Consider the following 15,449-nt stretch of genomic DNA (forward strand, 5'->3'; position numbering starts at 1 on the left):
CCCCCCTTAATATGTTTTTTAATATCATGTGCTGGGGAGTGTTGGCTTCAGTCCTTCTTTCTCCTTGTGACTGATTGTGTACGTCATATGAAATGAGCTCTGGTGAAAGGTACCAGATCAGCAGCTCTGCAGTCCCGTTTGAAAGTGTGAGCCCCAAACTATAGTGTGTATCATTCCAGTGCCACTTTCACATCCTTCCACGCCCGAGCCCACACACAGCCAGGAATGCCAAATGATACCATAGCTTTGCACTCTACGGTAAGTACCGTGGTTAGAGTGCTGGGCATGGAGTCAGGATTCCTGGGTGCTAGTCCCAGCACTGACTTCAAATGTGTCTTTGGGCAAGTTGTCTCTGAGACGCCGTTTACCCACCTTCACAACAAATACCAGGCCACCGACCTCAGAGCGACGGCGCGAGGTCTACTTAATATTAGCTGTAGCGGGGTGGACACCCGCTCCTGCCCTGAAGGGCTTAAAACAGCCCTGGGGGAAGGCTGTGACTGGGAGCTGCTAAGCTGGGCTGATTGGGAAGTGGCTGCAGCTGGGCCACACCCCAATCAGGCCGCAGCTGGCCCTATAAAGGTTGGGAGCCAGGAGCAAGGGCCCAGTCTTTCTCTGTGTTCAGAGAGAGAAGGGCCTGGCTGCAGGGAGCTTTACCAGACACCTAGATTGGGAGCAGGGCTGGGGAAGGGCCAGAGGAGCAGGGAGCTCCGGCCTAAGAAACCCCCAGGCTGCAGGCCTGGCAAGGCCTAGTAGGTGTAGGGTTGCAGGGGGCAGCCCATGGGTAGGCAGAGGCAGCAGGTTCGAACCCCTTGGCCTGTGATGAGTGGCTGATACTGCAGTCTGCCCCAGTGAACGGGGGCTACATGGAGACTGGGGAGTAGCCAAGACTGAGGCAAAGTGGGGATAGTGGGTGGGGGGTTCCCCTGGGAGGGGGAGACCCAGAACTGTGGGGGTACTGCCAGGGGACAGCACCCCAGGTAAAAGGGCACCGGGGTCCTGGGAGGGATGTGGGGCCAGAGGACAGGTGGATCACTGGCCTGCAGAGGGCGCTCCGGAGCTGGAACGAGCTAATTCCCGGAAGTCACCAGCAGGAGGCGCCGCAGGGGTGAGTCCGCTCCTCTACATTAGCAAAGAGCTTTCTGCTGCTCAAATGCAAAATATGATGACAATTCTCTCTCTAAACGGGAGCTCAAGCTCCTCCGCTATACAAATCACTCCGGAAATTGGAGTATGCTGCAGAGTTTGCCAGTATACGAGCAAATGGAGTTCAAATGAGCCACATTCATTTCCACCTGCCTGGCTGTGGAGCAGTATGGAGTTTGTTAGCGATCAGCATTGCTTCACTCAAAGAGACAAACGGTTATGAGAGTTTCCGGCAATACCATTCCAAATATGATTATTTTGTGCTGAAGTAATGTGTAAGAGCGCCACTGTGCCAGGGGTTATACATTCATAGAACAAAAAGCTGTTCCGAGCTTCAAAGAACTTCCCATCTAAGTATAAAACAAGAGCCAACAGGTGGAGCAAGACAGACAGACGAGGGGAACACAGGTAAACAAGACAGATGAATAAGGGAGTTCATTTCTTTACTCTATACACAGCCAGCCAGAGACGAATATGTGCTCATATGCAGTGCTCTTCACCCAGAGATCCCAAAGCACTTTATACAGGAGGGTAAATAACATTCTCCCCATTTCACAGATGAGGAAACTGAGGCACAGAGAGGTGAAGTGAGTTGCCCAGAGTCAGCAGCACGTCTGCAATGGAAACCCAGACTCCTGGCACTCTCCCCTAGATGATACTCCCTTAGCGAGCTACAAACATTTTGGCAGCTACACACAGCGTGTTTTTACAATAGTAACATATCAAAAGTTTGGCTGGCCATTCTCTCCTCACCAGATTCCCATTTGCTGCAGGTTCATAGACCAGTAACAGATCAGAGCTGCCCCTGTATGCCCAAGTCTTCAGCCTGGGACCCAGAACTCCTGGAGGCAGAAGCCAGAACGGTTCTAACTGCTACTCAGTTCCCAATAGTCACAAACGTTTCTGACTTTTCACCAGATTTTAAGAGGAAACGATTTCTCCCCCCTCCAAGCAGCTCACCTGAGACTTAAAATCATTTATCAGAATAGAGCAATATATTGGAATCCAGAAAGCGGTGCCTGAAACGCATGCCTGAATAGCTGAGTTTATACAAGCAGTTACGCTTCAAAGGGCAAAGCTATACTATACTCCATATCGCCGCTTCTAAGACCCGAATCCAATTGCAATCTCCAGCAGTTACTAGGAAGGCAAACAAACAACAGCCACAGGTCTAATGAATTTATAGCCCAAAGGCAGAAAGTGGCTTGCTGACATTAAATATTTTTGACAAAAGCAAGGTTATTTAGTGAGGGTCGCTCACTGCACAGGCAGGCATTTTCCAAGCAGGAGATTAGCGGGCATTGCCATGAAAGATGCACATCTCCCTTCCTTGCCACACTTACATCGCCGGACTTCCAGAAATCTAGGACACAAACAGGCTTCCCTAAGATGTGGCAGCCAGGGTGAAATTCACCCCATGTGCAGAGAGGCAGCCCAAGGTCTATGATCCACTACGGTCTTGTCCACACACGGAGTTATTCTGGAATAGCTACTGAGCTTTACATTCACACCCTTTCTTAATCTGAATTAACTTTCAAGTGCAGACAAGCCCTCATTACTTGCACGTAAGCCTTATGTCTTGCACAGCTGTAGTGCTGACCCTCTGCAGAGGAATGAACTTCACCCTGCATGAACAAAAAGCCTCTCTCTCTCTCTCTCTGAAGAGGACTGTAATCATGGGATGATCTTGGATTTCTATTGGCTTTGATGGTTGGTCCAGTGCAGTGGTTGGATAAGAGCAATGTGAACAATAATGATTATTCTGATCATTGCTATTACCTGGCTTATATATCACCCTCTGCAAGCCTAACAGCACCTTGCAGGATTGCCAATTATATACAGACAGGGCCTGATTTTCAGTGAATGCCTCCAATTGTGTGTGTACACATGTTTGCATGCACAACTCTGTCACAACAAAATCAGAGACTGGATTGCAGCCTGGCTGAAAAATCATACCCCGTGGGGTTCATTTCCCCCATCTGCCCTGCAGGATGCAGGGAAGAAAGTTAGGCCACTGGTCTTTTGTGATTTTCTCCCCACCCACTCCCCCTCCCAATCAAATTTGGATAGAAAGACCCATCACTATAACATCGTTAGGCTGTTACTCTTCAGGAATCGCTCAAATTCTAAGGGGATGGTCGCTATTATACAAAGCTGATTGGCTAGATAGATGCTGGGCCGTTTGTTCTTTACTGACTCGGAGGGAAAAGAGTCTCCTGGGCCTGTACAGACCAGGTCCTTGCTTGCTTAACTCGCAGTACGCTAATTAGAGTGCAGCCTGAGGTGAAATGGCTCCATGACACCTCTGAAGTATCCCCGTGCAGGTGACAGCACTGCAGGAGGCAAAGAACTCTCCAACCTTGGGAAATCTGACTCCGGAGCAGCCTGTTAAAAGTCTTGCTTCAAATAGACGTTTGCCAATTATTTAGACAGAGGCAGGAGGCGCACCCTGCATACCTGTTTGGGAAAATTTGTTCAAATGCCATGTTGCCATGCAAACTGCAAACATAGGAGTGAAATGACTTCTGCCTCATTTTACAAATCGGCTTGAGGCCTCCCTGCAAAAGGAGGGAAAGAGAGAAGGAAAATAATTCTGCCAACAGAGACTGGCACCAACAAGGTGGGTACGTTAACACGGTGCCGCCCGAGAGCCAGCAGCGACCACAATACACATAACGAGACTGTTCGTGAGATGAAAACATTGGTAGTTTGTTCCCTTGCAAGACCGATCAGTCTCGTGAAGGTTCCATAAGTGTCCCCTCAAGGGAGGAAAAGACCAAAGGGTGGATCCAACTCTTTTCTCCCACCAGGTAAATCCTATACACCGAGACAGCTCCATTTTCTCCACCGGAGCTACCTCCGTGTTACACCAGCGTGACCAAGGAGAGAGCTGCACCCTGGCGTGTGTATTCGACATCTGGCATAGGCTCTGCAGGGGATTAAAAAAAGCCAACTCCCACTCCTTTCGCAATCAAAGCTGTACGAGAAAATGGCATCCTGACTGCTGCTTCAAGGCCAAAGCAGAGCTAAAGGTACCAACACTGAAGAGCAACGGCATAAAGATGGCAAGCCCCGAGAGCGACAATACAAAAAAAAACCCGCTGAAGAGACGAGGATGTATTCCTCACAAGAGCCTCCCTCTTTCATTTTTAATCATCAAAGAGAAGTGGAGCATTTGACTTCTGCGAGCACTACGGGGGTGTTCCACTGATGGAGTTTATTGTCAGGCTAGTCTGGCATGAGCCGGAGACTAATAATGAACCTAATCTTAGAAAGCTAATGGACACGGCTTCCTAAAACCTCCTGCTGAAACTTCCTTAGATTCCAATCAATGAGTTTTCTCTCCCCCCCACCCCGACTTTTTCACCTCCTAGATCAAGTTAATCTTTAAATTAAATTAAAATGGAGGATGATTTTGGTAGAAGAATGACAAACAGGGTGGGGGAGGGACCCCGTTCCCTGCAGCGAGCGATCGCTTTGTATTGCTTAAGTGGTGTATTGAGAGCATGACACGGTGGGGACCTAATTTTCAAGCGGTGACTTAACCTTCCCTCCTCTTTGTGCTGGCGCAATTTTGCAAGCGCAATTATTCTGCGAGCAGTTCACTGCCCGCCCGCTCTCGTTGGAGCCCGCAGATCATTTTGCCCTCAATGCTGCAGGTGCGCGCAAAGACGCCAAATGAGGGGACAGACATCTTCCGACTCCATTCGACCTGTTTCATTAAACCCCGCCCCCGGCCGGTTACCTTTACCCCCCAAAACCTGAACCCGCTCGTTGTTCAAGGGAAAACATCTTTTCAAGAGGGAAGAAGCCGTCCAGCGGATCCCTTCTGGAGTCACTCTCTCTTCTCATTCTCTCTCATTAGCCGGTGTCAAGAGGGAGTAATTGGGACACTGTCGTATTTTACTCCAGGGGAACCAAACGTGCAGCTGTGTCCACTGGCACTGAGCCAGGGACGCTAGTCACCATTCAAAAACCCATCCCCTTGGATTCAGCGTGTCCCCGCTCTGCTCTGCTCTTTCACTAAACAAAACCAGATCTAACGCCAGACTCCAGGTTCCACTTGCTTAAAATCTCCAGAGAAGGAACAAGATTGACCAAACATCGGCGGCCTCCTCCCCCCACTTCTCTTCCCATTGCCTCTGCCCGAGTGCACCTCTGGGACCGACTCCTGCCTCTCCACCGCTCCTGCACCCTGTGAAACAGTCCTTACTGGCTCCTATTGCAACCTCCTGCTTGCTGTTTAACAACATACGGCCGAATTCTGGCGCTTGCACTGGCAAGGGAAGGGGTGCGGAGCTGCGGTGGCCAAGTGGAGCTAGCCTGGGGCTTTTCGCCTGCATAGGCCAGACCAGGCAGAATGTCGCGGGGGAGCTGGGTGAATGCATTTAGCAGCAGCACTTACCGCTGCCTTTAAAAGGTGATACGTGCACTCCCCAGTTACTAACAGCAGTGGGATCAGGGATGGGACAGGAAAATTTGGCCCTGGCCAAGCCCCCTGGGGCCCTTAGAAAGATGCTGGGCATGGTAGCGAGGAGCGGGCAAAGCAGCACTCTGCCCAGTCCCCAGACAGGTGCATCAGAGGTCCCTGTGCCTCCTTCCACACACAGGGCAGACCAGAATTCGGGCCACCGCGTGCAGCGCCAGATATAGTAGCTCTGCTAAACTATACCTAAAATGATACAGCCTGTGTAGCTAAATAATGTGATCAGAGGAATGTTTTGAGGCAAGTGCTATCAGATACACATGCTCAGTACACCTCTGTATTCGCCTAAACTAGAGCTACAGAAAGCTGGCAAAATTGTTCGCACTGGAGGGGGGCAAAGGCTCATGTGGGGGGTCCGGTGGGGAAAAAGTTGAGTTGTTACTGCAGTAAATTGTTAATACCGTAACCCTGTGTTTTTCAAGCAGCAGGGCTGCTGATACGCTTTAGTGGGCTGGACCAGCCTATTTCAGGGGAAGAGCAAGTGCAAGTGAAGGGGAAAGAAAGGAATTGTTGCCTTTTTTTGGTGTAGGACGTAGCAGAATTCAGTGCTTAACAGACTAGGAATTCCCAACGGGGGAACTCCAAACAACTACGATTGTTTTGTCCCATCCACAGATTGGGAAGAGGCCTGGTTTCTCTGGAAGGTCGCCTGGCCCTTCCCTTCCCCAATCGTTAATGTGTTTCCAATAAGCAGCGACTGAATGTTTTTCTTTCTTTGCTGGGTTAGGAGGATAAGGTGGACAGTTTGAAACACCCTGCCTATTCCCAATCTCCTTACCCTACCCACACCAGCGTCTTTCTGTTCCATGCTATCCATCCCCCTTTGTCATTCATAATGGATGGATCGTCTTGTGGATGCTTACTTCACCTGAGAGGAGGTTCACTGGCCCAAATGCCTCCACTCCCTCCACCTTACCACAACAAAAGACCATAGCGGGGAGAAAACCAGAAACCCATTTCACCCAGATCCACTGCTATATTTAAGGTGGTAACGTCAAACCTGTGGTGAGGAGGCCCGGGCACATCCCGGCTCTTGTTTGTTTGAAGTGCAGCGAGTGGATAGAAAGCTTGATTATCCAGGATATGATGAGAGGCAGGGAAGAGATCATACAGTTTTAATGACTATTTAAAGGCGTGACATATGTATCAAAAAGCATTAAAGCTTAATACCGTCTTCAGAAATGCTTAAACAAATGCACTAATAGGTTTGGCTGTGCCTCGCTATGCTGCATGGTGATGTTATGAAGATCTATGGCGCGCCGTATCTAGCCCCGGGGGAATGTCCTGTCTCACCAGCAGCTACTCACACCAACGGCCATTATCGTTATTTGTTTCTAAGTATTTTGGGTGTCCTGGAGCGTGAAGTCGTCTGGGCCTGACTTTCTCAGGTGCTGAGCACCCTCAACTCCAGCTGAAGCCAACGGGAGCTGGAGGTGTGCAGCCGCTCTGATAATCCACCCCCTTCGCAACACAAGCGGTGCCGTGCATCATATGCAGTGATAGGGCAAGTGGAGGGACTGCATCTAGCTGGGACATGGAAGTTCAGTCCCCAGGGCCCGTTCAGGCCTTGGTCTCTCGGCTGAGATTGCCAACAGGGAGTCACTTAGTCCCAGCTGTGGTGTTATTACAACTGTGGTCAAACCTGTCAGAGATGGTCTAGGTATACTTGGTCCTGCCTCATAGTGGAGGGATGGACTAGATCAGGGGTTCTTTTTTCTTTCTGAGGCCCCCTCAACATGCTATAAAAACTCCACGGCCCACCTGTGCCACCACAACTGGTTTTCTGCTTATAAAAACCAGGGCTGGAGTTAGGGGGTAGCAAGCAGGGCAATTGCCTGGGGCCCCACACCACAGGGGCTCCCACGAAGCTACATTGCTCAGGCTTCGCCTTCAGCCCCAGGTGGTGAGGCTCTGGGCCCTGGGCTTCAGCCCCATTTGGTGGGGCTTCGGCTTTCTACCCTGGGCCCCAGCGAGTGCTGGGCCTCCTTGGCGGCCCCCCTGAAACCTGCTTGCAGCCCCCCGGGGGCCCTGGACCCTTGGTTAAGAACCACTGGACTAGATGACCTCTTGAGGTCCCTTCCAGCCCTCCATTTCTATGATTCCATACTACTGGCAATTGGACTGAGCCTTCCAAATTCATTTCATGCAGGTTGCCAAACAGCCATAAGATGGTTAACAGCTATAATAACCTACTTGCCTAGGCAGGCTTTGAATTATGGATCTACAGTAGCAGCGTGCATGCCCATTTTATGTACCTACATACTGACCTGAGCATCCTAATGCAGGATGTGGACATCTCACTAAGGGGCAAAAATTTGAAAACTGGGCCCAGAGTTTTAATATCGGAATGGAGGCTAAACTTCAGAAGTCCACTTAAAGGAGAACTGTGAGAAAACAGCACCATCACTGGTCAAAACATGACACATGACTTTTATGAGAGATCGGCTAATAATCCAAAGTAAAATTCTACTTCCTCTGAGCACCGAGGCTGAGAATCTGTATGGATACTGACACAGCAAGTGTCCAAAACACTGGAGAGGAAAAAGAGGGCAGAATATCTCCGACTTTGGGAAGTTTCAAAAGCCAAAGCCTGATGTGAAGTTTGCAAATGTCCCTTTCTCTCTGGAGCTGATCCAACAGCTGGTGAAGTCAATGCAAATCTTTTCATGGTGAGACCTTGAACACATTTTTATGGCACGAATTTAGGGTGTAAATGCTCATTGCTCCTTAGCTAGGGCCAACAACTGTGGCAATGAAAATGCCAAGAATTCCAACACATAACACGGTAACTGCAGCACATCTGGGAATGAATTCTAACCTGGAGCCTGATCCTGCATCCCTTGCTAATGAAATCAACAGAACTGCTCACATAAGAGTATGAGCTGCAGAATCCACTGTACAAAAGAACAAAACCCATTTCTGAAAGCAGAGAACAGAGATATAAGACAGCGACTGTCAAAAAGAGCCTTCTAAAATGTGTTCTCAAGATGGACAGTCGTTTGTGAGACGGGATCTCATTTTTCTCCATAGCTTTCAGGAGGCAATGAAGCGTGGAGTGGAGAACACTGGTGACCATCTGGCCATTCAGAGCCCATCAGTTTGTTATGACACCAAACACATCATAAAGCACAATAGATCGTACAGGAGATAGAGAAAGAGAGGGCTTTGATTTATTTTCTTTACTGCCACTGACCCCTCCGCATCTCCCATCCATCCCACACAAACACCCTCCATTTTGTATTTAGACACAGTCCGCTCTTAAAACAGCCCCTCACAAGTCTTTCGCTTGCGACATGGCACAACGTGATATTCAAATGTCTGTGTTAGGATCCCAGAAGAAAACGGAAACTTTTCTGTGTAGGGACTTAACAAAGGAGATCAAAGAACTCTAAATGGATAGGGAAGGGGGGAGAGAGAGAGAGATTGAGACCCTAACCTTTGAAGGTGGGAGAAGTCCCCGGACGATAATAAGATGGTATTAGCCGATCTAAAAGGGAGATTGTAATGAGAAAGATAATTATCACTGAAACAGAATAAGTGTTCAAATAGAGAGTGAAGACATCAAATGTGAAGATCTCAGCCCAACCTACAACCAAGATTTTCATTAAGATCTTTGGGACGCAGCATTACTTAGTGACTGAAACTGAGTAATGGGAATCAGGACTCCTGGGTTCTCTTCCACTGACTTATTGTGCGACAGTAGGCAAATCACATTAACCTCTTTTTGTCTCAGTTTCCCCACCTATAAAACGTGGACAAGAATGCCTTCTTCACAGGGTATTGCAAAGGTTAATTGATTTATGCCTGGAAAGCATGCTGAGAGCCTCCCGTAACAGGAATGAAAGTATTATTTATTAGCACTTTGGAATATCATGCTGAGGGGACTTGGGCATTGTTTCGGAGGCCCAGCACTTCTGCAGAGCTCCTCCCAAATCATTCAGACTTTTGTTTCGTTGTTATTGGTTTTTCCCCTTAAACTGTGTAAATTTACACCTTTGATATCTTGATAAAGCTAAAACCCGCAGTCTGGGTCTTTCACTCTCGGCAGTTTCTTATGCCCAAATAAATTTGCTAGTCTCTAAGGTGCCCCAAGGACTCCTCGTTGTTTTTGCTGATACAGACTCACACGGCGACCCCTCTGAAAACAATCACTTGAAGCTCTGAGTGGGAAAACTCAGACAATACCGTTCAGATAAAGCAGAAGCTGTTGGCAGCTACCGTAGTTGAGCACACCCAGGGCACAACTCTGTTGCCAATGGAAGTTTTGCCACTGGCTTCCACCGGGGAAGGATTCGGCCCTGGGAAAGAGACTAAACACTAGATCGGATGACCCTTGCTATACCTCTGAATTCCAAACAGTTCCCAGATCCAGCTCAGCTAGCAACAGTCAGAGCTGGATACCCCTGCTGTGTATCGCCAGCTCCTCATATTCATAGGCCCTTTTGATCTTCTAGTTCTTAATGGAAAAGCATTTGCTCCATGACAAGGAGGCTGTCCCCGAGGGCTGTGACAGCACTTTCATTAGAAACCCAGGAACCGATCCTCCTCTCCGTTTCCCCCAGTGTCAATCCAGAGTAACCCCAATGGAAGACAGTAGAGTCACACTGGATTTACAGCAGCATATCTGAAATCAGAATGGGAACCCACGTTTTCAAAGATGTGATTTTAAACCCCGCCTCTTTGTAATTAGTTTGGCTATGTAATAGTTTCCTTGCTGGGGTTGTTGCTAAAGAGGAAGAAGTCAGCAATAGGGAAAGCTTTTATTTGTGCAACTTTCATGAAGATTTTTAAACTAGCTGCATTCTTTTTAAAACTTCCCTTTTCTGCTCCCCTACCATGTTTGGTTCAATAGCCTTTCCCACATGCATACTCTTGGGAAAGATCTCCTACCAGATGCAAAGTACTTTTAAATTGCTTTTCTTCCACTCCCCCATCCCACCCCAATCCTGGGGCTTTACACTCCGTAGCTGCACCTGGCTGCATTCCAGGCAATTGCTGATTTACTGCTCCAAAACCCGAATCTGCCTTACTCCTGCTATGAATTATTAGCAGCACTTTTATTCAGCACCTTTAACTTTCAAGATGAATGGGGAGCATCCCTGGTGTCTATCTCGGAGGGTGCAAGCGGAGGAAAAACAGCACACAAAGAAATCTGACCTTACAGCCACTCTCAATTATTTTGTGCCACAGAAGTAAATGCTTAATGCCAGGGGTTCCCAAACTTTTCCACTGTGTGGGCCACATCTTAATAGGGAAATCGCTGTGTGTGACCCCCCTCCCATCCCCGCTGGCAATGGTATAATATCCGTGTGGCAACTACAGCAATTGCTTACAGGGAGGGGATTTCGCATACTTTCAGCTTCTTTTAGTGTGATTTAGCAGGTGGGAACAAAAAGGAGGCCATCACCCTTTGACCTGAGTGCTCTCCATAGATCAGCATTGGAAGGAATACAAGTATTGAGTGATCAGGATCAATTAGTTGCAGAGCTGATATCACTTCTGCACTGGTAGCAGAGATACAGCTGTGAACCCAGCATGTGACTCTCGGTAACTGAGAGGTGAACATCACCGCGGAAGGATAGCACTTTCCCTGTCACTAGCATGAAAGGTTCAATTAGCCCACTCCGGCAGGAGATGCCTAATTTGAGATTCAGGATATCATCAGTCAACCGTTAATGAGTGAACTGATGAGAGTGTGAGATGCTGTAAGTGGACCAGCCTGAGGAGGAGGTGAGTGCCTGTAATCAGGGGAGGATTATTACCATTCAGCTCCACGCTGCCGGCTGTGTTGCCTTTCTAAACACTCGCCTGGCTCCTTTCACCATGGAGACTGGTGGCTCGGTGAGTTTCGGAGCGCTTGGTTCTGGCTGCTGGCGGGAAGGCCCATGAGAAGTGGCCCTGTCAGGACTATTGCTGTGGGCCAATGCTGGAGCCTGGGTTTCCCTGGCACTGAGAATACGGGGAATGTCCCAGGTGACTTTTTAACAGGGCTCAGCTCCGAATCTTTCATCTGTTGCTAGAGTCCATCGCGGTGGGTCCCCTGCCCACTGACCATCCGGAACCAGGGTTTTAAATGTCTTAACTGTACAAAATAAATGTCATGCTGGCAAAAGATGCCCCGGTGAGTGACCTCTGTTATCCGCAGAAAACAGGCATAACACAGCATCAATAGCACTACAAGCTTCCCCCATGCCACCCTACCAGTGGGCCTCAACCCTGCCCTGGGGGGGCCACTGGTAGAGGGGAGAGAGTAACTCAATCTCCAGGTCCATTCAGCCTTTAGGCTCCCAGCTGGTCCTGTTAAAAAGGGTGCTAACTAATGACGGGTGAGTTTTGTGATCACAAGAACTGGATGGGGGCATTTCCACCTGTTTCACAAAGGCAACAAAAGAACCATTGGATGTTAATGACGTCTGTTCTCTACTGACCTGGGCTGGATACACACGAACGAGGGATTTCGAAAGGAAAGGCTGTGTGTCACATGATCCTTCTCAGCTCAGGCAGACAGACACGTGCTAGCTCTGCGCGAGGTGGCACCTAAAAATGGCAGTGGCTGCAGCAGCATGGGCAGCGGCTCAGGCTAGCCAGCCGAGTCCCTGCCTAGGGGACTGGGGAGGATTGTACTTTAAAAAAAAACTTTCCTCTCTTCACGAACATGCAATGCAAAGAACATCTAGGAAAAACTGAACCAGCGTCTGTTAAGGGCCAGATCTTTACACGGGGCTCGGAAGTGGTGGAGGAAATAGCTAAATGGGTGTAATTATCCAGTAGTACCCTGGTTATCTTACCTTGTACGACTAGCCTTCCCTGGGCAGTTCTCCGCACCCTGGTGCCGGGTTTGTTAGCAGCACACACGTATATCCCAGAATGCTGCACCGTGAGGTCAGAAATCATTAGGTTTCCTGTCCCCAGCACCTGAATTCCTTCTACGCCAATGGGACGGCCATCTGGAAGAGGAAACCAGACCAAATTACTTAGTGTACCTTTAAGCTGAACTCTCTGGCCCACTGCGAGGGGAGTTAGTCCTGAGTCCCATTCAAGGGGAGTCCTTCCATTCACTTCAGTGAGTTTTAGCTCCAGCCCTCCACGGTGCAACTCGAACGATGCACGTGACGTGCGGAAAAAACCAGTCCAAGGGCCTCAACTGAGCCTTTGCCCCCAATTACAACGTGTTTCATTCGTATCGGGCCATTGCATTTTATTGTTCCATTGGTTGGGGTTTTAAGATTCCGTACCTGACAAACACAGCTCTAAATCAGCACTAGCCCGTTCCAGGGCGTCTGAGTGGAGAGCCGGGTGGTTATTGCTGGAGGAGCTGCCCTTTCATCAGATATGAAACTGAAATCCTGTTTCCTTCTTGCATGTGTGTTTAGAAAGAAGGTTAAAAGCCCTACAGAACCAAAAATTAACGGCCCAGCCTTGGGGATCTTAGCACCTGAGCACAACACACCCTCTTCAAATAGCTGTTCCTTTAGGTAGCAAAACAGTTTGTGTGTTGTGCTTTAAAGGGGTATTGCGATATTAAGAAAAAAGGAAAATTTGGGATCACTATTAAGGAAAAACTCCTGCCAGTGATTATATTAGACTGTGGCATAGTCTCCTCAGAGAAGTAGTGGAAGTCCAATAAAGACTTTAAACATTCTGTAGGGAACAATCGTTCACGGGCAGGAGATCAGCTAGATGAGACAGTTATTTTCCATTTCTATTGGCCCAATCCTGAGATGCTGTGCACCTGCAACTCCCATTGATTTGGCCCTCTGATTCTAGGATTGGCTTTACTCCAGTTGGATGCATAACTACGAAGTTGTCTTAATCACAAGGAGCCTTATCCCAAAGGGACCGCGACTGGTACTGCTTGCAAACATTCAGGGCTCTATGGAGCATACAGTGTCAATATATACTGTAATCCAATGATGGGAAATCTATGTGCAAATCAGTGTGGAAATGAAGCTGTTGACATTCAAAATGTGGTTGGGTCACCTCAGTCAAGCAGCTGAAACAGCTTATAATTTTTATCTTAGCTATTGGTCTTCATGCTTCAGGCAATAAACTGATTAGCAACTGGGGTCAGGAAGAAAATTCCTTCTGTAGAATAGTAGTGCATAATGAAGAGCTTTTATGGGGACTTTATCCTACCTGTGAAGAATCCAGAGCCAGCCACAGCCTTACAGAAAACCAACTAAATGGCTACACTGGTCAATTACAGTATAGTTGTTCTTCCAGCAGAAAGGGACAAATAACTATCACCGAACCCAAAAGCCACTTTGCAAGCCATCTGTGATATTTTGGGCATCTACCCATTTCTTCGGTTTGTTTCTACTTATGTTTAGGCATGCAATTTCTTCCTCATTCCAGGAACTTTTTTTTTTTTTTTTACACCAAAAGCACAACCACTTATCACAGGAGCCAAACCACCAAGACAGCTTAAGTCCTCAAGAACAGGAGCACTAAGAGATGATAGATATGAAACCAGGCCTTTCAAAGAAAAAAAAAATCAGCAGATCCTGCAGTATGTGTTTATCCATCAGACCAGCAGAAATAAATAGTCTAATTTCAGATGGCACCTTGACAGAGAGCGGTGGGAAAAGGTACTATGGATTGAAAGACACAACGCTCTGAAATTTGCAGAAGCATCTCCTGCCCATGCTCTTTGCAATGTTTTACAGGAAATGTTTAACTCAAAGGTTTCATTGTTCCACCAGGCAGGCAGACCCTGGACACTTCATTATTTAAGTTACAGTGAAAGGTGCTCAGGTCTTTCAGATGGAGAAAAACAATGTCATTAAATAATTGTATAGCTGGCCAATGTGCTGCAGCAGTAAATTGCTCAGCCATAAAAAGAACAGTAAAGCATGACCTGTCCAGTGTTTAATGAGCAGTAAGAAGGGTCTGTTCCCTTTGAATAATATCATTTAAACCAAACTGTAAAGAAGGTCTGAATTAAATTCAGATTGGACTTGATTTCATCTTTAAATTAGACCTTTTTGAAGCCCATATTTACAATAGGTGTAAAAATCAAATCTCTCTCTTGAGGAAGTAGGACAGGTGAGATATATGAGCAGACTGTACCTGGCTGTATGATTGTATAAATGAATTAAGAAATAGCACAGAACTATGACTTGAATGCCTGTCTGGGTTATTACGCTATTTACCATGGGCTACATAATTTAAACATAAAAGACCCAGGCTGCGTCAGATACACCGCGCAGTCAAAATATCAGTGTCTATATGTTTCCATTTGTCTCTACAGCTGCCATCTATTAATTAGAGGTGTGAGAGTTTGAGGAAATTTCTCCTGCCAGGTAAATTTATCTTTTTTCTAAACAAAAAAAAAATAAAGTTCTCCCAGCTCATATTCACCAGTCAAGAGACGAGGCGGCTGAGGTAATATATGTCATGGGACCAACTTCTGCTGGTGAGGGAGACCCGCTTTCGAGCCACACAGAGCTCTCCTTCAGCTCTGGGAAAGGTAGTGAAGAGCTCTGTGTGGCTCGAAAGCTTCTCTCTCTCACCAACAGAAGTCAATCCAAATAACAGATATTCCCTCACCCACCTCGTCCCTCTAGTATCCAGGAACTGACGTGGCTACAACTACACTGCATCCACCATTCAAGTCAGACAAGTTTTGCCGTCTCTAATAATCATAAATGGTTGCATTTGCTGGCTCAATTCACACTCCCTCTCTCAGGGTCTGTCTACAGCAGCACTCTGCAGTGTAGACCAGTGCTTCTCAAAGTCGGGTCGCCGCTTGTGCAGGGAAAGCCCCTGGCGGGCCGGGCCGGTTTGTTTACCTGCCACGTCCGCAGGTTCGGCCGAT

General features: G+C 47.8%; 1 protein-coding gene across 1 annotated transcript in view; it reads right to left on the reverse strand.

The window, feature by feature from the left end:
* The window catches only part of IGDCC3 (immunoglobulin superfamily DCC subclass member 3), a 170,621-nt gene that overhangs the window by 50,350 nt on the left and 104,822 nt on the right, over nt 1-15,449 (reverse strand). Inside the window, exon 5 of the mRNA XM_024194974.1 lies at nt 12,421-12,579. Coding sequence (XP_024050742.1) covers nt 12,421-12,579 — 159 coding nt within the window. The remainder of the gene's footprint in view (nt 1-12,420; nt 12,580-15,449) is intronic.

Source organism: Terrapene carolina, unplaced genomic scaffold (genome assembly GCF_002925995.2).
Source record: "Terrapene carolina triunguis isolate 2854851 unplaced genomic scaffold, T_m_triunguis-2.0 Scaffold67, whole genome shotgun sequence".
Taxonomy (NCBI): Eukaryota; Metazoa; Chordata; order Testudines; family Emydidae; genus Terrapene; species Terrapene triunguis.